Raw genomic sequence first — 23,213 nt, forward strand, 5'->3', positions numbered from 1 at the left:
CTCCAACTTGTATACATTGAAAATAATACTAAGTATCTAATATTTTTTTTTTATAATTCCATATTATCTATTGCTCATGATCTGATACATTTTCTACGTATAATGAGAGCTGGAAATATGACCCAACCCGAGAAATCCATCCTAACGAAACCTGGGAATGTTGCAGACCAAGCCCGCCCGACTCGATGATAACCCGTAACCCGAGTCAACCAGATTAAGATAGACCCGGAATCGAATCAAAGCCGAATCAATATGACTCACTACTAACCCGAGTTAATATGATATCTATTTCAAACCGATATGACATTTGACCCAACCGATGATGACTCATTACATGACAAAAACTGATTAATTTAAGGACGATCTGAGACTAAATTCGGACCAGATTTGAGATGACCCATAACCCGAACTAACTTGATACATGACTCGTAACCTGAAATTGATATGAAAGCTAACCGAAAGTTGAACCAATCTGAAAGATAACCGACGTTAACTCAAATTCTCAAAATATCCGGATATAAACGTAAAGTCGAGCCTATAAAGATCAAAACAAACAGAAATTATGGACATTTATAAAGTAATTAAAATTATCTAACCAAGATGAGTCAACCGGTAAAATATTTAGAAAAATAAGACCGAATAATGAATTGATGAGTCAAACCAAGAAAAACCTGACCCAAATTCGAGAAATAATTACCCAACCAAATAATGACGCAAACAAGAAATGAATATGATAATGAGTTGATCTAACAATGATCTGACCCAACCAAAATCCGTCCCAAACAGACATATCTATCCAAATGACCCCGGGCTGGCCCGATCCCGAGCTAAGAATCTACCTGAGTAACCTAACCCGGACGTTGTCTTGATCAGATATGAACTGAAATGTCAACATCCGACCATACCCGACTCAAGCGACCCGATTTCCATATCTAGCATGGTAGGCTGTTACGGAAAGCACTATTCATCATCATCAACCTATAAAATAAGAAAAGCAAATCTAAGTATACGATTATTAGAAGCAAAATGAATGACTGAATAAAGTGGTGGATAAGATAAGAACACAATTACTCCAGCCATCCCCCTAATTTTGAACCAATATACAACGATCGGAATTCAGAAATAAAGGCTATGCGGACTCGTGACGATAGGCATAAAGTAAATAAATAATCAAGGTTTTTGAATAAGCAAGTAATAAAAAAGGAACTAAAAATGATGAATGGCTCATAACTACTCTTTACTCATCGGCAAAGCGAATCACATCTTCAGATTTTCTATCTTCCAATTCTGAAGACATTGGTCTACATTGTTCATGCATAATTATACCGTAAGTATCAAATTACTGAGAATTAAAATCTTGGAGATTGTAAATATGAGAGAGTATGGTAATTATGGACAAAGAAGATCATTTCCGCTCTTAAACGCAAATTTTATGGAGCATAGTTATATTGACGGCGTATAGCAATATATGTTTCCATTTTTATTGTAATTGTTAATTTGTTATCCTATAATTACGCCTATGACATATACTCCTACGGTATCTACGCTAAATTATTTTATATTGGCATTGAATTACGTTACTATTAGAATAAGGCTGAAAACGTGGCTAAGTCTTGTTTTGTGCTCCTAGGTTTTTTAGGGTTTCCTAAAAAGTTCCCTGTGGAGATTTCGTCTTCGCGCGTCCTTGTTCCTCCTCCTTGGTCGAGGCTCTCCTCTCTTCTTCTTCTTCTTCTTCTTCTTCTCTTTCCATCCCTCTCTTCTCTTTCTTAATTTTGTTCTGTTCGAATTTTTGCCTGTTTTGCGGTGGTGATCGATTAGGGTTTTGAGCCGTCTAATTCCCTCGATGGGGGATAACTGCTCTAATGATAAGAGGTCTGGGAAGCGTCCTGTTATGGAAGTACAGGAACAGGACGATGACAACTTCGTGTGGGAAACCGGGGATGATATTAACGAAAAGAATAGTAACGATCTGCTACTTGTAGGGAAATTATGGGCAACCAAAGCGATAAACGTGAAAGCGGCAGTTGACACCATGACGAAGCTATGGAATTTGAAGGAGCATGTGATAGGTAATGTTCTTGATGCTAAGGAAAAGATCTTTGCTTTTCGTTTTAACTGTGATAAAGACAAAGCCAAGGTAGTAGACGGGCAGCCCTGGCATTTCGATAAATATATTTGGTGCTTTAACGACCCTTGTGAGGATGGGAAATTGACCGATACCCCACTGTATAATGTTCCTTTTTGGTCGAGAATTTATGATCTTCCTTTGCGGGGAAGAACAAATGAGACGAATATCCGGAGGATTGCTGCGCAGCTGGGTTTGTTTGTAATGCTGGATACGACCCCGTATCCGGAGCTCGAGAGGGCAGTTATGGTTAGGGTTTTGCATGATGTGCGTAAACCTGTTCGAGCTCAGGTTAGTGCGAGGATGCCCAATGGTTTGTTAACGAGTTTTGATGTGAAATATGAACGATTGCCAATATTTTGTTACGGATGCGGTATTCTAGGACATGGGGAGAAAGAATGTGACGAGGGGCCGTACACTACTACAGATACAGGCTATAACAACGGTTGAAAACCGTTGTTATATAAAAAAGCGGACGTTGTTAAAGCGTCCGTTGTAAAAGGTTTTAACAACGGTTGGTTTTCTTAAGGAACCCGTTGTTAAAACTATTAACAACGGTTTTAAGTATAAAAAACCGTTGTGGAAAGTGTGACTCAATTTTGGAGGGAAAGTTATAACAACGGTTAATTAACAAGGAACCGTTGTTATAACTAAAGACAACGGGTTGTAACTACATAACCGTTGTTGTTTGTTTTTACAAAATAAAAAAAATTAAATATTACTAGATGCATGCATAATTACGGGGCCCGTTATAATTCCGATGCATGCATTATTACCGCCATCCCTCAGATACTTGTGCATATGAATGGACAATATATGGAATGAGAAGGGTTTACATTAGATTTGAAGCAGGGAGATATGATGATTATGGCACAACTTCCTAAACATGCATATATTATATTAATTAAAAAACAACTCAAAGGACACATTACTTAGTATAAATACATACATTATCTCAACTACCACCATTCCATTATCTCACTATATTCAAACCCTAACTGCTAAAACAATCTCCAACCCCTAATTAATCTTTCAAACTAACAACTCCAAAGTTCATCAACAAAATGAACGATTACATCCTTAAAACTCTTACTATGACCGAGAAAAATACTAGCTTCATCCGCCGGTTGCTCCACATCGAGGACAAATTTAGGAGCTATCTTGTGGATGCTCAAGCCGCACTCAAGGACGCCAAAAGAAATGGCTTGACAGAGCGGCGATTGTTGCGGCTATATGACGATATAGCAAAGAATCACGAACGAAACCTCCAAATAGCTAAGGAGGAGAGGAGGGATATCATAGAAGAGAATAAGACTCTCTATGAAAATATAAGAATTGCATTTTTAGAAATGTAATTCTTTTTTTAATTTATGTATATATATATATATATATATATATATATATATATATTAATGAATTATTAATTAAGTTTATCATGCATTCCTCTCTATCATCTTGCTTCTTCTTTGTTTTATTTTATTTAATTTGTTTTACGAGCTAATTAAGCGAATAATAACATAATAATGATCGATAAAAACCCATCATATATACATGCAAATGAAATAATTTAAAAAAGAAAACAATGACGATGAAAGACGATGAAACCAACAATGGATGTGAGATTTACCCGATAATTAGAGAAAGTAAGAGACGATGAAACCAACAGTGACGGCGAGATGATAAAGCGGCGATGAGAAAGAGAGAAAGAGAGGATGAGAAAGAGAGAAAGAGACGATGAGAAAGTGTGTTTGCTGTGTTTGTGTTTGTGTTTGTCTGTGTTTGTGTTTGTGTTAGGTTATGTATGTGTTTTGTGGGTCAGTAGGGCGATCCGTGTTTGTGTGGTTTATAGTATGGAAAGTATTAACAACGGTTGTAAATCAACAACCGTTGTCAAATAAGTTTTAAAAACGGGTTTAAAAATACCCGTTGTGATTACTTTTCACTAACTTTGCGCCAATTTTGCGCCAAATTATTAACAACGGTTGTGCAAATTTAACCCGTTGTTAAAACGTATAACAACGGTTATATAACCACACCCGTTGTAATTAAGTTTAGTAAAAATCGCGCCATACATTCTACAACGTCTATTGTGATTTTCGTGCATAAACGTTGTTAAAGGGGCGTTGTAGTTGCCTGGATTTGTAGTAGTGGTATGAAGAGCCTGACTTAAAATTTAGGGAGTGGATTCGTGCGTCCCCAAGGAAAGTGATAAAGACAAATGCGGAGCTGGGTTCGAAGGCTGCTAGGGCTCTATCTCGAGAGTTCGAAGCTGAACAACGTCGTATGGAGGAGGAAAATGTTGAGAAAATGATAGGGAAATTACAAGCTATCTCGTTGGCCACTAGGACTAAGAAACATCAAGAGCTTGTGAACGAGGCTGCTAATGGTGGGTTGATTGTGGTTCAGATGGAAACGGAGGCGGATGAAGGGGTGGGCAATGTTGATAAGAGGACGGTTTTGGGTGATGCAAAGGAGAGGAGGAGTGATAGTGAACTGAGTAGGATGGGTGTGTCGGGGACTCCTGGGAGTTTACAGGAAGCATCTGTTGGTGTGGGGATTTCTGGGAGTGTACAGAGAGCTCCTGTTGGTGTGGGTTCTGATGGGGTGGGCTCTCTTAATAAGGCTGGGAGTACTGGGTCGGGGAGGGCGGAGGAGAGGGAGAAGACGGGAGGTAAGAAATGGGTAAGGAAGGAACGGGATAAAATACAAGGGGAAGGGAATGTGCAGCTGGTTCAATTGGCAACTAAAAGAGGACGTGATGATGAGGAGGAAGAGGTGTCAGGCGGGTACAAGAAGTTACATTTTTCCATGGATGTGTGTTCATCCGAGGCGAAGGTTGAGAGAGCTCAACCCCGCCGGGCCCAATGAATCTTTTGAGCCTTAACTGCAGGGGGCTGGGCAACCCCGATGCAGTAGGCGGACTCCGTAATCTTATACGGAGAGAGGCCCCCATTGTGCTTTTTCTCTGTGAGACGAAGCTTAGTGGTAGTGAGTGGTGTAACATTAGTAGATCGTTGGATGGTTATGAAAGCTTGGCTGTTGATAGCGTTGGTAGGTCAGGTGGTTTGGCTCTTTTGTGGCAGAAAGGGGTTCATTGTAGGCTTAGGTCTATGTCTGTTCATTACATGGATGTCGAGTTGGAGATTGGCGAGGTTAAATGGCGATTCACGGGTTTCTATGGCTGGTCGGCAGTACAAGATAGGCACCTCTCTTGGCAACAATTACGCCTTCTTGCAGCTGCTGACTCGGGCCCTTGGCTGTGCATGGGAGACTTTAATGAGATTTTGTTTGCTACTGAGATGAAGGGGGGGGGGGAGCGTCCCCAATGGCAAATGAACAATTTCAGGGAAGCGGTTGATGATTGTGGCCTCAGAGATGTAACTTTCGAAGGGCACCCTTTCACTTTCGATAATGGTCAGGTGGGTGCTGATAACCGCCAAAGCCGGATAGATAGAGCTATGGTGACGGAGAATTGGCAGGATCTGTACCCTTATGCGAGGCTTATTCATATGACTAAAGAATGGTCGGACCATTCTCCCTTGAAGCTGATTTTGGATGGTCGTGAGGGGCAGCGTGAAGGAGGAAGGAGACCTTTTCGATTTGAGCAGCTATGGGTAGGGGAAGAGGGGTGTGAAGAAGTTGTGAGGAGAGTATGGGAGAGGGGGGGAACGGATTTTCCTGTTTTGGTGAATGACTGTGCGACGGAATTATTGGAATGGAAAAGCATTAATATTGGTAAGATTGTGAAGACTCTAAGTAAAAGGCGACGAAGGTTGCAGGTACTGGATGGCCTAGATCGGACTGCGAGTGTTGTGCAGGAGCGGAAGAAAGTTACAAGAGAAATTGCGCAACTGCTTCGTGACGAAGAAATCTTTTGGCGACAGAGGTCTCGCGCGTTATGCCTTAAGGAAGGGGATAAAAACACCAAGTTTTTCCACCGTAAAGCGACACAAAGAAAGTAAAGGAATCATATTGGGAAGCTCATTGACGATGATGGCCGTGTTAGGGAGGGAAAGGAGGAGGTTGTGGCGGTGGTTATGGGGTACTTTGATGCGCTGTTTAGGTCGTCGAACCCACGGGATTTCGGGGATGTTATGGTTGGGGTGGAGGGGAGAGTTACAGGATGGATGAATGACTTACTTCGAAATGATTATCGGGAGGAGGAAGTCCTTGAAGCCCTTAACCAAATGCACCCTCTCAAATCTCCAGGACCGGATGGTATGAATGCTCTCTTCTATCAAACTTATTGGCATATTGTTGGTCCGTCTGTGATTTATTTGGTTCTTAGCGTTCTTCGAGGGGCACCTTTTCCGGAAGGTATTAATCATACTCATATTGTCCTTATTCCCAAGAAAAAAGCTCCTGATAAAATGGTGGATTTCCGACCAATAAGCCTCTGCAATGTTGTCTATAAAATTGTATCCAAGGTGTTAGCGAATAGACTCAAATTGTTCCTCAATAATATTGTGTCGGAAAATCAATCGGCTTTTACCCCAGGAAGGCTTATAACGGATAATATTCTTGTTGCTTTTGAAATCTTCCACCATATGAAGAATACAGGAAGTAATGGGGGTCATATGGCTCTTAAACTTGATATGGCTAAGGCGTATGATAGGGTAGAGTGGGACTTTTTGGAGATGGTTTTGTCCTCGATGGGTTTTGATGGTGCTTGGATAAACCGGGTTATGCACTGTGTGCGGTCTGTGTCCTTCTCGGTTCTAGTCAATGGGAGACCGACTGATTCGTTCATCCCACAGCGGGGGCTCCGACAAGGAGACCCGTTGTCTCCCTACTTATTCATTTTGTGTGCCGAAGTCTTATCTAGTATGATGCGAAGGGCCATGGAGATTGGGGCGATACATGGAGTCCGAGTAGCTGCACGAGCACCGAGTGTGACTCATCTTCTTTTTGCCGATGATAGTCTTTTCTTCACGCGAGCCAATGTTGCGGAGGCAACTCGGGTAAAGGAGGTACTTATGAGGTATGAAGGAGTCTCGGGTCAGATGGTCAACTTGGGGAAAACAACTGTTTCTTTTTGTCGGGGCACTACTTTAGCTCGAAAGGCAGCGGTAGCTGGAGTGCTTGGGGTACAAATTGTGGAAGTGCAAGATAGATATTTGGGCCTTCCAACTATGGTCAGTCACTCGAAGGGGGTTATTTCTAAGACGATTCGGGACAAAATTTGTAAGAAACTGCAAGGTTGGCGAGGTATGTTACTCTCTAAAGCGGGTAGGGAAGTTTTGATAAAGGCAGTGGCCCAATCTATTCCCACTTATGCTATGAGTGTTTTTAAATTACCGGCTAATTTTTGTGAAGAATTGCGTTCTCTTGTCTCGGGATTTTGGTGGGGATCGGATAGAGGTAAGAGGAAAATTCCATGGGTGGCGTGGTCGAGATTGTGTGAACCAAAATGTAAAGGAGGGCTTGGCTTTCGGGATTATCTAAGTTTTAATAGAGCTTTGCTTGCTAAGAAAAGTTGGCGTTTACTTACTAATATTGATAGCCTAATGTCGCGGATTATGAAGGGCAAATATTTTCCAGAGGTCTCGTTTATGGATGCGCAATTGGGGTCGAATCCGAGCTATACTTGGCGTGGTATATGGGAGGCGAGGGAAGTTCTTCATTTGGGTCTTCGTCGGCGGATTGGGGATGGGGCAAGTACAAGGGTGTGGGTTGACCCTTGGATACACGGGACTCAAACTAGACGGATTATCTCGCCAAGGAGGGATGCTAGTCCGAATATGTTAGTAAAAGAACTTATGGTTGAGGATGGCACGGGTTGGGATGAAACGAAGATCAAGGAGGTTGTTTTGCCTTTCGAGCAAGAAAGAATCCTTCGCTTACGTGTGAGTCGTTATGGGCAGGCTGATGATTGGTGTTGGGACCCGGAACGGGATGGGATTTATACGGTGAAATCCGCGTACCGTCTTCTTCGAACTGCTGCTGATGATGGTCCCGGACAATCTAATGACACGACTGATCGATTGCTATGGAACAAGATTTGGAAGTGTTACGCGCTCCCCCGCATTAAAATCTTTTTCTGGCAACTGTGTCTCGATGCTCTTGCGACGCGAACTAATATAGCTACACGGATGAGAAACGGAATGAATACTCTTTGTCCTATCTGCAACAGCTTTGAGGAGTCTAGCTTTCATCTCGTTCGTGACTGTGGGTGGGTGGGTGGGATGGGTTTGGGATGGGGTCGGGTTGGAGTTAAAGAAGGGCGATGGGAATGAGAGGGTGAGGGAGTGGGTGGAGGAAGAGTGGAGGGAGTGGAGTGTGAGAGAATGTTTAACTTTTATGACAGGATGTTGGGCTATTTGGGAGGCGAGGAACAAGTGGGTTTTTGAGGGCAAGACGATTAATCCTGAGACGGTGGTACGGAGGATACGAGGCCTTTTAAGGGAGATGCTGGAGGGGCGGGGGGTGGATGAGGGGAGCAAAGGCGGGTTAAGGGAGTTGCTTGGGGAGGAAGAGGGAGGTTGGATGAAACCTAAGAATGGAGTACTTAAAATCAACGTTGATGCAGGGGTCATCAGTGGTGTCGGGACGGGATTAGGAGTTATCTGCCGTGATGGGGAAGGTCATATGGCGTGGGCTTTGACGGAGCAGGAGGCTGTGGAGCGTGACCCGACGGAGGCAGAAGCATTGGCCATTCTTGTTGGGGTTCGGGAAGCTAAGCGAAGAGGTCTAAGGTGCATAGAAGTGGAAGGGGATTGTCTGACCGTCATCCAAGATTTGCAAAAGCGAAGACAAGGACGCAGCAACATTTTCATGATTTATGACGATATTTTTGATGTTTGTATTTCTTTTGAGTCTTGTGTGTTTTCTTTTACTCGTAGGAATTTTAATAGTGTCGCTCATAGTTTAGCACATATAGAACCTTGGCTCAATGGATGTAGGAGATGGGACGAGGATGTGCCTCAGAACATTGGTGATTGTATTGCACGCGATCGTTTATCTATGAAGTAATACCCTTCCGGGTGTTTTCAAAAAAAAAAAAAAAAAGAATAAGGCTGAAGTTAAACTTACATTTGACACGTGGCAGAAACCATCAGCCGATGACACGTGGCAGATGGTTTCTGCTTTAATATAATATATGATATTGGGTCAAAAAGCTTTACTCATTTAATGACTGTTTTGGAGAGATATGGTCAAGTCATTGCCAAGATTTGTCCTGATGAGGACAAACAAGTAATGCTAATTTGTGAAGTGAGTACATTCTGGAAAAATAACACACAAATGACAGCTATAGCCGTTGATCGTATGATGGGTTATCGTCTTATCTCTAACTTGGCAATTATAAGATGGGTCTTCTCTCCATCAAATATTGATCAATTTCATACATCAGATCGGCCCTGGGAGGTAGGCATTTTTAACTTGATGATTCACACTTTTTTTTTTTTTTTTTTGATGGTGTGTGTTTGTTTCTATTGTCATGATTTTTGTTGTTATACATTTTAGGTGACCTGTTTGTACTTGTACTCAAGTATGTGGTTCAAAACCTTGCTGGTGTTGTTGAAAGTGTTATTTTCTTCGCATGGGTGCAAGTAGGTTGATTTAAAGGGAAAAAAACAGCTTTCTTGATTTCGGGTGGCTACCATATCTGTAAATTAACTAGTAATTAGTCTCTATATATTTGACATGATGTCAGTTAATTTTGATATATTTTGTATTATCCTTTAGCATCCTGGAAGTGAGGCTTAACAGTGATATGGTTTAATAAGTTATCTTTCTCAAGAAATATCTATAAAAATGCTGTATTGTTCGTTATTACAGTGATGGCTGCGAATATCGGTATCGGGAAATTGTGGATGTAATTTAACGGTCATGGCCAATGCATCAGTAATTTCAAAAACATTTACGAAATGCGTTAAATTCTCTCTTCGTCTTAAGATCTACAGTTAACTTGTTAATTTATGGCTGAACTTGATCCGAGTCTGAATTAACTTGTTAATTTATGGCTGAACTTGATCCGAGTCGTTGAACTCGATGGTTTAAAGATAAACCGTCTTACTCAAAATTTGTGTTTAATAAAACCGTCTTACTAACACAATTTAATCCAATGATTTTACCTTACCATCCTAGAATGACCAAAATAAAACGACTAAAGGAAAGGACCCACTATTAAAGTGGTAAATAGTCTGTTATGATTTTTTAGAATAACTTGGCAAACGCAAAATCATAACCATAAATTAGGCTTCACTTTACTTCCTTGACAATCTCCTTTTTTTTTCACATATTTAAATTCATTGTATTTCATTGTCTCATCCTTATTATACAGCAAAAATAACGGAAATTGTTATCATAGAAAAGATATTTTCGAGTAATATAGAAATTCGACTTTGTAGCTATATTCAATTAAGTATTTTTATACTTTATTATATATTTCTTACTTGCTTACATACTTGTTAATTGTGATAATTTGATGATGTTCAATGTTTTTTTGAGTTTGATTGTTTTTTTAAATTAAATTTATTAAGTGATGAAAGTTTATAACATAAATAATTCCGAAAATAAGTTGCTTTTATATATATGCATCACATTAAAGGCATAGCGGGGTAAAAGTTGTATTTTGACGGTTGAATTTTAGAAAGAAAGATTACAAATGAACATGGTGGGCCCACATAATCCTAAAATTGAGCGACCAATAAGAATGCTTTAAAAAACCTAGCTTTTATATATAGTAGATTTTATTTACTTAAGATTACATTTACACAAAATCATACATTATACAATTACACATTAATAAATTACAATTACGAAAAATTAATAAAATTTTCAAATAATCGTCCTCTTACTTCTAACCTGAACAAATAAAATGTGAACAATGCATAGTGATTAATCATACGGAATGAGTAGTTAATTCATTGTGTAAATAAAAAAAATAATCAGTATAACTATTATATTCCAACATCACAAATATAGAGTATATTATTTCTTAACATTTTAACAACAAAATATATTGATATGTCATTTTTTAAATTTTTCGTACATAAACAATATTGTAGAGGTAGATAAAAAAATCGTAGAAAATAGATTACTCCGTAAGAGAGTTTTTTTTTTAAATCGGAAATATATAAACTTTCAAATAAATGAAAGTAAATATAAAAAGAACTAAATATAATATAACCAGTATAATACAAGTAGATTTGAAAAAGTTTCCGTTCCAAATCTAAAAAAATATAAACTTTAAAATAAATGCAAAGAAATATAAAAGGGAGGAAATATAAGTTTCGTATCATACTTACAAGAAGTTCTTCCGATTATTCACTTTAATTAGCTTTAATGTTAAAAGTCAAATCCTTTAAATTTGAATGAGATGAACATATGGAAAAATACTTAAAAAACAGAAATAATTAAAGACAACAATATTTAAATAACTTTTAAAAAGATCTGAAAGACATCATAATTATTCATAATAATTGAAGAATAGTGAAAGAAAAAACAAAAAAAAGGAAAAACAGTGAATTACTGTAAAAAAAAATAACAATACTGCATGGAAGAAAAAGAAATCAATAGTCGGAAATACATAAAGATCAATCTTTTTCTATCATACATATAATTTCGATAATTGATTGCAAATGTCGTAATATGAGGTCTGAAGTAAATTTTGATGGCAGATTTGATGTGAGAGATTTTTTAATCGGAATTTGAAGGGAATAGAAAGAGGCCTCCAAGTGAGAATGAGAATACAAGATGAAATTGAGAGTGGACAGATTTTCATTTTTATTTAAGTTGAGTCTTGGAAATCCAAGACTCAACTTAAGACTTTGTGTGAGTCTTGACCCCACATTCCAAAGAAATTATCCAATAAATGGATCACATGTGTCATTTCTTTTTGTTATTTTTGGGTTATTCTACATGGTAACCCTGTATTTTTTCAAATTCTACATGGTAACCCTACTTTTGAGAGAACACACGTGGTAACCCTCAACTCTGTTAATACGCATTGCCGTGACCCTTAACTTTTTTTTCCGTCATTTTTGTCCGTTAAGTATGTGACGTGGTCAATTGAATTTTGAGATTTTCTACAAGGTAACCCTCTATTTTTTTTTAAATCCTACAAAATAACTCTATTTATTTATTTTTACAAGAGAAACACTCTTAAAAATACTCCCTTAGCTCATTAATTTATCATTCTTAGTACATTTTTCACTCGATTACTCCAAAAAATGTCAACTCTTAATATTATCATCTCTTTAAGGTATCACTGCCATAAATTTTCAAAAACCGGGTTCAATAATTAACAAAGAAATCCACTATTAAGTCCAATGTTTACAAATGATTACCCACTCCTTAATTTTACCCAACTTTATTGTGTCAATTTATTGTGTCACTTTGTCGAATAATTGAAGTAAGTTATTATTATGTTTACAACATTTTCAATTATGTCGTATTTGATGAGGTTTTGAAAACAAACGTTTATTAATTAGATTAACCCTATGAATCTAATTTGGGATTGATTATTATAATGCTTGGAATAGAGTACTTTTACTTGGTATTTAGAATATATTATTGGGAATGTTTAATTTGATATCGAACAAAGTTCTTATTGGATTCTTCTTTAAAAACTCGGTTAATTAAAGGGTAATGAGGGTGAATCTGACAATTTGGGAGTAATCGAGTAAAATTGTGAAAAAAGATTGATTAAGGGATTATATTTGTATGCACATGTGATATGTAGAAAAAAATAGGGTTAACTTGTAGAATTTTTAAAAATATAAGGTTACCTTGTAGAAAATCTCAAAATTTAATTGGCCACGTCACATACTTAACAGACAAAACTGACGGAAAAAAAGTTAAGGGTCACGACAATGCGTATTAACAGAGTTGAGGGTTACCATGTGTGTTCTTTGAAAAGTAGGTTTACCATGTAGAATTTGAAAAAACATAGGGTTACCATGTAGAAAAACCCGTTATTTTTTGTTTTTATGTTTGTAAAAAAAGAAGTGAAATAGAAAAGTAGAGTTTGAGGTGAGTCTGAATGATAATGTATAAAATCTGAGGTGGGTCTGAGATGAGTCCGAGTAATATAAAAATAATAAAGGTTAGTAAAAAGCTGATGTGGCAGAATCTTAAAACTTTGGTGAGTCTGACTGATAATCTCACCCTAAGATTATTGGTAGTCTTGAGTCAGGATTTTGGTGAGTCTTAAGACAAGATTCACTCAAGACTACCAATAATCTATCATAGTCTTAATAAAGTCTTGACAAAGTTTTAAGTTGAGTCTTGGAAATCCAAGACTTAACTTAAAACTCTACATGAGTCTTGACCCCACTATTAAAAGAAGACATCCAATGAAAAAATGGCAAGTGTTATATTATTTTTGTTCTTTTTTTCTTAAACCCCACATTTTCTCAAGTAAAGTGAAAAAGTAGAGTCTGAGGTGGGTCTGACTGATAATGTATACAGTCTGAGGTAAGTCTGAGTTGAGTCTGAACAATAAATAAATAATAAAAGTTAGTGGAAAACTAATGTGGCAGAGTCTTAAGACTTTGGCGAGTCTGACTGATAATCTCACCCTTAGTTGTCATCATATGCATTATGCAGCACTCAGACGATGGTAACTGGTGGTTATCTATGACATTGAATACGGGTACCCAACTGATTGGGTATTGGCCCAGTAATTTATTTACTAGTCTAAAAGATGCAGCGGCCCAAGTCGAATGGGGAGGAGAGATCAATGACCCAGGAGCCGTTGAGCCTGCTCCTGAAATGGGAACCGGTTATAGGGCACTTTATAATCAATGTTATTCTGCATTTTTGCAAGAAGTTACCGTCGTTGACCAAAGTCGTACCAAAGTTGTACCCCATGGCACCGAGAAATCTGTTGATTGTAAATATTTATACAGTGTGCTAGATTGGGATGATCATGGAACCGCAGAGGGTCGTATTATGTTCTATGGAGGCTCTCACGGTTTCTCACGCTCATCGGTTGTACTAGGCAACTAGCCCATCGACAGAATGTAATTTGGATGTTTATCCTATGAAGGTTGCTTAGGTTGGACAAATAATAATAATAATAATAATTGCTTAGGTTGGATGTTTATTTAGGGTGTGGGAGCCCAGATTGTCTCTCGGCTCCCCACCAATTTCATGTAAACTTTTATTTTTATTTTAATAAAAGCTGCGCGCATCCCTTTATAATAAAAATAAAATAAAATAATAATAATAATAATAATAATAATAATAATAGAATTAATAATAACTTTTATTATTATTATTTTGGTGTTTAATTATTAGGCAAATTCAACAAAATATAAGCCCAAATTTATCCTCTATTCTACATACTTCACTTATAATTTTCAGTTTGACATTTTGGCGGCTGAAAACGGTCTCCTTTTCTAATTTTGAGTCACTCGGCTCAATTATTATGTGGGGATCGATAGTCGCCAAATTGACAATTGTTACTTGCAGTCGTCGACTTATAGTTGCCTGAAACCAAATTTCTTAGTGAAATAATAAAAACAATAACTTGATATAAAACTAAATAAAAATCTCAACCTGCCATCCCCTATAGACTAAAATAATACAGATGTGTTATTCCCGCTCATATTTCCCGCTCAACTTCCCTCCCTACGGAATATTCCCTTCTAAATTCTAACTCTGATTAATTTATTTGTCAAAAATATTACAGTCAAATATTGTAGTCAATATATTATACTCAATAATATATTGCAGTCAATTAATATGCCCCATATGTAATATTCCCTTCTACAATACTGTACTCAATAATATATCCTTCAAATAATTGTTGTCGAGTTATTTTGGCCAATAATAAATATATACACAAAAAACCTCCATACCAGACCAATGGTAACATTGACCATTTTGCCACTATTCATGATCGTAGGGAATCTTCGATATTATTCTTAATCTATAAGACAAAATATAGTCATGTGAGATCTTGATTGATTTATCGTAATGAATGCTATAAGAATATCAAATTTTTATAATTTTTAATAATGTGTAACAAAAGATATTCACGTTATAAAACGTGTCTCGACAAGTGTGAAAAAGTCAATGTTACCATTGGTGTGGTATGGAGGGAGTATTCTCTACCGAGATTATCATCCAATACACAATACTCAAATTATTATATACACAATACACAATATTCTACCAAGATAACTCCTATATAGGCAAACTTATATAAAAAACGTAAATCAACGTAAAAAATATTTTAAGTTGATTTATCCATAATACGGTTTCTATATGTAAATCAATAATATACACTAATTCAATATATTCAATCACTTTTGTAAATCTTTGTCAGTATTCAATTTCAAAATATTTTTTCCAAATTAACCTCCTAAAAAATTAACTCTTATATACGCCAATTTATATAAAATACGTAAAAAATGAATTCTCAACTATTATAGATGGATGAATAATTAATGGCAACATTTTAGTTACATTTTATAGATAGTAGATTTAATAAATGTAAAAATAATTAATGACAACATTTTAATTACATTTTCTCTAACACAACCTCTACAAATACCGTAACTGTAGTACGGGATCTATACTAGTAATATGAACAACCAATGAAACAAATTATGTCTCTAGACTCTACACACAAGAGTTCCTCCTTACAATTCTATTTCGGCCCAGTTCATTTCCATTTGGGCCCTGTTCATTTCCATTTCGGCCATTTCTATTTCGGCCTGGTTCATTGCTAAGACTCTATCTTCCTTTATCTCGATATAACAACGGTACGGGTGATAAGCTATGCAAATAAATGATACTAGAACTAAAATACTCCCACTTATTCACTATTTTCTCCCATATTTCCTTAAACGGATTATTCAGGTTTTCTTCCTCTTTCTTATTTTGGAAACTTTTATTTTTATTTTATTCATCCCTCTCTCCTATTACCAAACCCCACCCAACTTTTACTCTTATTTTATTCATCCCTCTCTCCTATCACCAAACCCACCTTACTCACAATTCCTTATTTAATTCCTAATTATTCATTCCTCTCTCCAATTCACAAACCCCACCATCTTTCTTTATTCGTTCTTTAATCGTCTCCTAAAATCTTGTACCCACATCAAAGGGGAAGAAAACCCTGAATAGGAGGGAGTAAGAGTTATAAAAAATAACACATGATTTGGCTTGCGCTCTGGCGTCAGTAGGGCCAGAGTCGATAGTCGCGGGGCGGATGAGGGAGTAACCTGAAGCCAAAAATAATATATTCATACATCACTAATTGGTCTCTTTTTGTTTACTAGTTGTTCCTCCGCGCGCGATGCGCGCGGAGTTACAAGGTATGATGTGTTTTGATGTATAAGTTTTCATAGTGACGTATAATGGTAATTAGTTTGTTTTGAATGTATCATTTAGTTAGCACATGCTTTTTATTTTGTTAATCTACGAGGCAGAATGTTTAAATCAGTTAACATAACTTGAAAAAGATTAACCTTAATCACCATAAAACATAAAGAATTCCCAATGTTTATAAGAAAAAGCGCGATTTTTAAAGTTTCTTGCACAACCTTATTATAGAACGGGTTATTTACTAATAATATGGTACAACCATCGGATTACCACTATTTTTACTCACTAATAATATGGTTATGTTTAGATCCATTTCACATTTTAGCTTTTGTGTAAAATTGTTCAATTGGTCTCCCTTGTGACGGATCACCATTTGTGGCGGATATTTTGTGAGTAAAAATGGTAACAAAATGGGTTAGTGGAGAAAGGGGACCACATGAATAGTGTTGCAGAGAGAGAAAAAGTGAGTACTTTGTGAGGTAAAATGGTATCCGTCACTCCAAAGTGACGGATATTGTTGGTCACAAATGAGATTTTGTGAAAATTGTTTTATACAAGACATTGTCTTGCTGACACATTACCACGATCATGTTAAAAACCTCATAAATTGTAGAACACATTGATAAAAACTTTACAATTTTACAATGACGAACCCTAACAAACCCATTAACGAAACTCACAGTATTCTAATTAAAAAAAAACCTAACAATCTTAAATTTCAGAAAACCTAAAACTCAAACTAAATAGTAAAATAGTAATGTAAAGAATTAAATCTGTAAGAATATGCGTACCTTAAAGCGGAATAGGTACGGAAGATCGACGTGCCGACTTTCTGCCCTCCAAACTCGATTCCGACACTACTAGAGTCTCGGTGATAGTTCACACCCCAAGTTCCAAAAGCTCTAACAATGGTGACTTTTATGTGATTGTATGTTACTGTGTTTATATGATATTGAGTGTGTTGTATTCTCACAGAATACTCACTATTTATAAGGCTCCAAAAGAGCTGTTACGGGGAGGAGAATAAGGGAGAAATAATAATGGCCATTAAAACTGATTTAATGGGATATTATTTCACCTTAATCACAGTCATTATCTGAGTCATTATTCACATAATATTGGCTCCAAAAGATTCCTTGCAACAGCCATATCAAAAAGGCCGTTCAAATTAAAATACTCCCACTCGGCCACACAACCGAGTCAATCCTCCCACTTGGTCACACAGCCAAGTTCATCACATAACTATCAATCACAACTCATACAGGAAAATGGGGCGTGCGACCAATATGTAACAAGTAGCGTTATATTAAGTCACCATCAAACTAACATAACACTTTCAAAATAACGATTCCCCAGATCATTCAGACAACACCGCAGCATACACTGTCCCTTTATGCTATAACATGTTACGTAGTTATATACACAATATAACCGCCGGACGGGCTTAACATGGTGTAGTTGAATTGACTGTTCCTTAGACACTAATGAAAATTCATCTCAACTCAACTGCTTTCCTAACATGACCCGTCGAACCAATGACTTTATGGTTCTCCGAAATCACGCTAAAGTAGCAACATCAAATCTCAATTTCATCTCACAGCTCTAAGTCAAAGGGCTTCGTATCAAAATAGGGCTCACACAGCAACAGATTAGGGATTCATCTGTCACTCCTTACGGTCGACAAAACACACATAGTATGATATATGTGTCACAACATAGCTCCCACTACGATGGGCATGCCACTCTTGTATGTCGTGTGAATCAAAAGTCTAGATACTACACAAGTATCTAACCCGAGTCACCTGATTGGCATACTTAACGCTCAATCTTTCACTCAAGATTCGGTTTCAGAAGCTTTAGTATGAAAGACATGTATTTCATACCCGACTCTATTAGAATCTCATCTTAGACATACTAAGGCGACTATGCAACGAGTCAATAGACTACTTATACTACACAAGTATAAATTCCGTCATCCATACACACAAAGTGCCAACGTGACTCAGTCTCATCTTGATGCTCCACTAGTATCAAGGCGATTACCTGTGTGACTAGGCATCATATAGCTTGGTGACATCTCCAACGTGCCTTAGCGTGCAGCATATGCTCATAAACATTTTATAGAAGAAAAACAAATTTTATTCCAGAATTCTTAATACAAGTCCATTATCCAATACATGTCAAAAAAAAAACATAAACAAGATTACAAGCTAAAAAACTAAAACTTTTGCAAACCTAAGCTCCTCACATGAGCTCGGAACATATCTCTAGCAATAGGTTTAGTTAACGGATTAGTTATCATCTTATTAGTTGATATATACTTAATGGCTATCTCTTTATTCTTTATGGCGTCTCGAACAAAATGATAACGTCTCTTAATATGTTTGGTCTTTCTATGGAATTTCGGATCTTGGGCAAACTGGATAGCAGCATTATTGTCACAAAACATTTCAACAGGTTCATCAACTTTAGGAGTAAGTTTCAGATCCTGGAGAAAACACCTTAGCCACATTGCCTCTTGAACGGCAAGGCTAGCAGCGACATACTCTGCTTCCATGGTTGACAAAGCAATACAATCTTGCTTCTTACTGCACCAGGATATTGCACCTCCACCAAGTATAAAGGCATATCCTGAAGTTGATTTAGACTAATCTAAATCACCACCCCAATCGGCATCCGAATAACCCTTTAGCATCAAGTCTCCACCTTGAAAACAGAGGACTAGATCACTTGCACCACGAAGATAACGCATGATTCTCTTGACTCCTTGCCAATGCGCAAGTCCCGGGTTGCTTTGGAAACGACTTACCAAACCAACCGCATAGCAGATATCCGGCCGTGTACACAACATGGCGTACATCAAACTACCAATCGCATTAGCATATGGAACTTTGCTCATTTGTTTCTTTTCTGAATCTGTTTTAGGACATTGATCAAGGCTTAAAGTTTTACCCTTTTCAACTGGAGTGTCAATGGGTTTGGAATTATGCATATTAAATCGTTCCAACACCTTTTTAATATATGACTCTTGAGATAAACCAAGAAGTTTCTTAGAACGATCTCTCATAATTTCCACGCCTAGGACATACTTAAGCTTCACTCATATCCTTCATCTCAAAGACAGAGGATAGCCACTGCTTAGCAGCATTAATCATCTCCAAGTTGTCACCAGCTAGTAATATATCGTCAACATACAATGAGAGAAACACAATCCCCTTTGCAGTTTTATGGACATACACACAATGATCTTCATCTACCATATAGAAGCCAAATTCAGTAATAGCTTCATGGAATCTGAAATACCATCGTCTAGAAGATTTCTTAAGACCATATATAGATCTTTTAAGATGACACACTTTGCCATCTTCACCTTTTGAGACAAACCCAATAGGTTGATCCATATAGATCTCTTCCTAAAGCGTCCCATTGAGGAAAACAGTCTTTACATCCATTTGGAACAACTCCAAGTCCAAATGGGCAACTAGAGCTAGCAGGAGGCGAATAGAGGCAAGTCTCACCACAAGAGAAAATGTCTCATCATAGTCTATACCCTCAATTTGGGTAAAACCTTACGCTACCAATCGGGCCTTGAACTTATCAATTGACCCATACGCTTTACGTTTAACTTTGAAAACCCATTTGTTCCCAATTGACTTACGATTAGGCGGAAGGTCAACAAGTTCCCAAACTTCATTCCTTGTCATAGAGTCCATCACATCCTTCATAGCATCCATCCACTCTTTACTATTGGGTGAATCCATAGCTTCTTTAAAAGAAGTAGGCTCATCGATCTCTGTAATAGCACAAAGGAACGCTGCTCACTCTTCGATATCAAAATATCTTCGAGGAACTCTCCCTCGTTCACTCTTACGTTCCATACCATTAAGTGAAGAATCTCTCCCACTATCTTCTAAAGAAATGGGATCTTGAACTTGAGGACTAATCTCATGTTCTACACTTGAGGGTTGAGGACTTACCTCAATTTCAAGTGGATCTTCACTTATAGGAAAATTTCCATCTTCTTGAATTACGGGACTATTTCCATCATTCACACCATTAGACGGGATTTCACCATCTCTGGTGACTTCGAGAGTTCTAAATTCCCCCTCTTCACCTAGAGATGGTTGTTGTAACTCATACAACTCGAGATCTTTATTAATTTCACCAATACTTAGGAACTCATCCTCAAGGAAAGCGACATTACGAGAATCAATCTCGGTCATGCCACCATTTGGGTGCTCACCATACATAACATATCCTTTGGAATGTTCAGGATATCTAATGAACACCATTTTGGTGGCTCTTGGACCAAGTTTTCCATGTTTATGGGTTGGGTTATGCACATAGCCAGCCGACCCCCCACGGGCGCAAATGATCCAAAAAGGGCTTTCTCTCATACCACAACTCATATGGTGTGAGGGGTACACTTTTACTTGGTACACGGTTGAGAATGTAGGCTGCCGTAAGCAACGCATCTCCCCAATAACTAATTGGTAGGTTGGCTTGAGCCATCATCGACCTAACCATGTCAAGTAAGGTACGATTCCTTCTCTCCGCAACACCATTTTGTTGTGGAGTATGAGGAATCGTAAGTTGTCTACGTATACCCTTTTCCTCACAAAAACCTTTGAACATATCAGAAAGGTATTCGCGACCACGATCGGTTCGAAGAGTCTTTACTTTTCGATCCAATTGGTTCTCAACTTCTGCTACAAAACGCTTGAACGTATCAAGTGCTTCATAACGTCGAGACAACAAATACACATAACCAAAACGTGTATAGTCATCAATAAAGGTGAGGAAATATATAGCACCATGACGAGCCTTTACATTTAAAGGCCCACAAATGTCAGAATGGATAAGCTCTAAAGGACATAGAGTTCTTGAAGCCTTACTAAAAGGATTCTTTGTTGCTTTACCAGCTAGACAAGACTCACATATGGGCAACTTAACCCTAGTAAGCCGATCTAAAAGACCATCTTTAGCTAGTCTATTCATCCTTTCTTGACCAATATGACCAAGTCTAGCATGCCATTTAACTGATTCAGAATCGACATCAAAATGAGAAACAAAAGCATAAGATGAATTACTATAAATATCATCCAAGTCTAGTACAAAAAAACCATTCTTTAAAATACCATGGCCAAACACATCGCCATGATACAAAATTTCCAAACTACTGTTTTTAAAATTGAAAACAAATCCTATTTTCAATAAACTAATTACTGAAACTAAGCAACATCGCACCCCAGGTGCATAGAGGGCATCATGTAGAAGCAGCGTATTGCCTCCACGAAGCTTTATTTGATAGGTACCAGTTCCAAGGACATCTTCCTCACTACCGTTTCCAAGCATGACGGTTTGTGAACCCACCGGAAATTGATGATAGTCCATAAACCCATCACGATCACGAACTATGTGCTTGCTTGCCCCCGTATCTACCATCCAATTAGGAAGAGAATTAGCAACCAATGCATGGGAACATACAAGCAAATCATGATCATTAGAGGAGAAAAGTACCTTCTTTGGCTCGGGACACTTATGAGCAAAGTGACCTTTCTTCTCACAATTATAGCACTTCACACGCGCTAACTTGACCTCTTTAGGCTCTTTAGCCTTTTGTTACTTTTGGATTCCACCTTGTGGTCCGGGAGTATTAGTTGGGCGTTTACTTTTCTTACCCCTCTTACCCTTGTTATTCTTAAACTTATTATGAACAACAAGTGCAGCAGCAGGAGTAGGCGGTTTGAGCGCCTTTTGACGCTCCACCTCCATCTCCACATGTTTAGCAAGTTCAGTGAAAGTCTTGATATTTTCACTGTGAGACATGAGGAGCTTAAAATTCTTCCACTCCTCAGTATCGGAGGGAAGAGAGCGAAGCACATTCACTACTTGTTCCTCATCGGGCACGTCTCGCCCAACAGCTTTCAGATCACGTATCATGGCACTCATGACACGTAAGTGTTCGGTCACATTGTGTTTAGGATCAATCGAATAATCCATCCACTTCAGGTTCAAGGCACGGAGCCTCGTTGCCGAAGTTTGACCAAAAGAGATCTTAAGCTTGTCCCACATGTCCTTAGCAGTAGGACACATCTCAAACTCACCAATTAAATCATTGTGCATGCAGAACAACATAGTAAAGCGTGCAGAACGATCCTTTTTGAACCACTCATCGTGTGCTTTCAAGTTTTCATTATACTTAGCCAAATCCTCAGTTCTCTCAGTTTCTTGAGGCTTAGCCACAGTAGTTGTCAAGGTTTCAACGTTCATTAAGAAGATACTGAATCTTCCTACGCCAGATATCATAGTTCGTACCATCTAGCTTTTCAGTCGTGGATAAGTCACCAACCATATTTTTAGCCATCTACAAGTATATATTAACAAATGGACATTAGGCACGTTCGAAAAAATTAAATTACCCCAAGATTTTTATTATTCATGTCATATGTTCGAAAATTTCACTATGCTAGTAATCATCACTGTGGACGCGGGCCCACGGGGACGCTTGGGAAGAACAAGCTTTTGCATTTGTGGAGTCGCCACCAATTTATTGTGGAAAATTGGAAACCGTTCGAATACCTCGTGCAATGTCAAGACACAAAGTAGTGACATGAACACCAAGAACTCGTTACCCTTAGCATTCTATGTCTAGAATAACTCTCGTGGATGTCAATGAACACGGATGTTCACATAGATCTGGAGTAAGGGGTGAGGGTACGTATTAGGAAGCTCTTTTGATCGAACACCTAATCCCGCCCGCCTCGATAGCGGCCTCTACTAATGATTAAGGAAATTGTCTATA

At 37.9% G+C, this 23,213-nt stretch overlaps 2 protein-coding genes across 2 annotated transcripts; both read left to right on the plus strand.

The window, feature by feature from the left end:
* The first annotated feature begins 4,989 nt into the window (after positions 1–4,989).
* Positions 4,990–6,087, plus strand: LOC141655738 (uncharacterized). Its single transcript, XM_074462802.1, has one exon. The coding sequence runs from the start codon at positions 4,990–4,992 to the stop codon at positions 6,085–6,087; it is 1,098 nt and encodes a 365-aa protein (XP_074318903.1).
* A 2,338-nt stretch (positions 6,088–8,425) lies between these two features.
* LOC141655739 (uncharacterized) lies at positions 8,426–9,097 on the plus strand. The gene has a single exon (XM_074462803.1). The coding sequence runs from the start codon at positions 8,426–8,428 to the stop codon at positions 9,095–9,097; it is 672 nt and encodes a 223-aa protein (XP_074318904.1).
* Positions 9,098–23,213: the final 14,116 nt, after the last annotated feature.

This window comes from Silene latifolia, chromosome 5 (assembly GCF_048544455.1).
Source record: "Silene latifolia isolate original U9 population chromosome 5, ASM4854445v1, whole genome shotgun sequence".
Taxonomy (NCBI): Eukaryota; Viridiplantae; Streptophyta; class Magnoliopsida; order Caryophyllales; family Caryophyllaceae; genus Silene; species Silene latifolia.

Coding starts and splice junctions, on each gene's coding strand:
- LOC141655738 (XM_074462802.1), top strand. CDS start 4,990: ATGAATCTTTTGAGCCTTAACTGCAGGGGGCTGGGCAACCCCGATGCA.
- LOC141655739 (XM_074462803.1), top strand. CDS start 8,426: ATGACAGGATGTTGGGCTATTTGGGAGGCGAGGAACAAGTGGGTTTTT.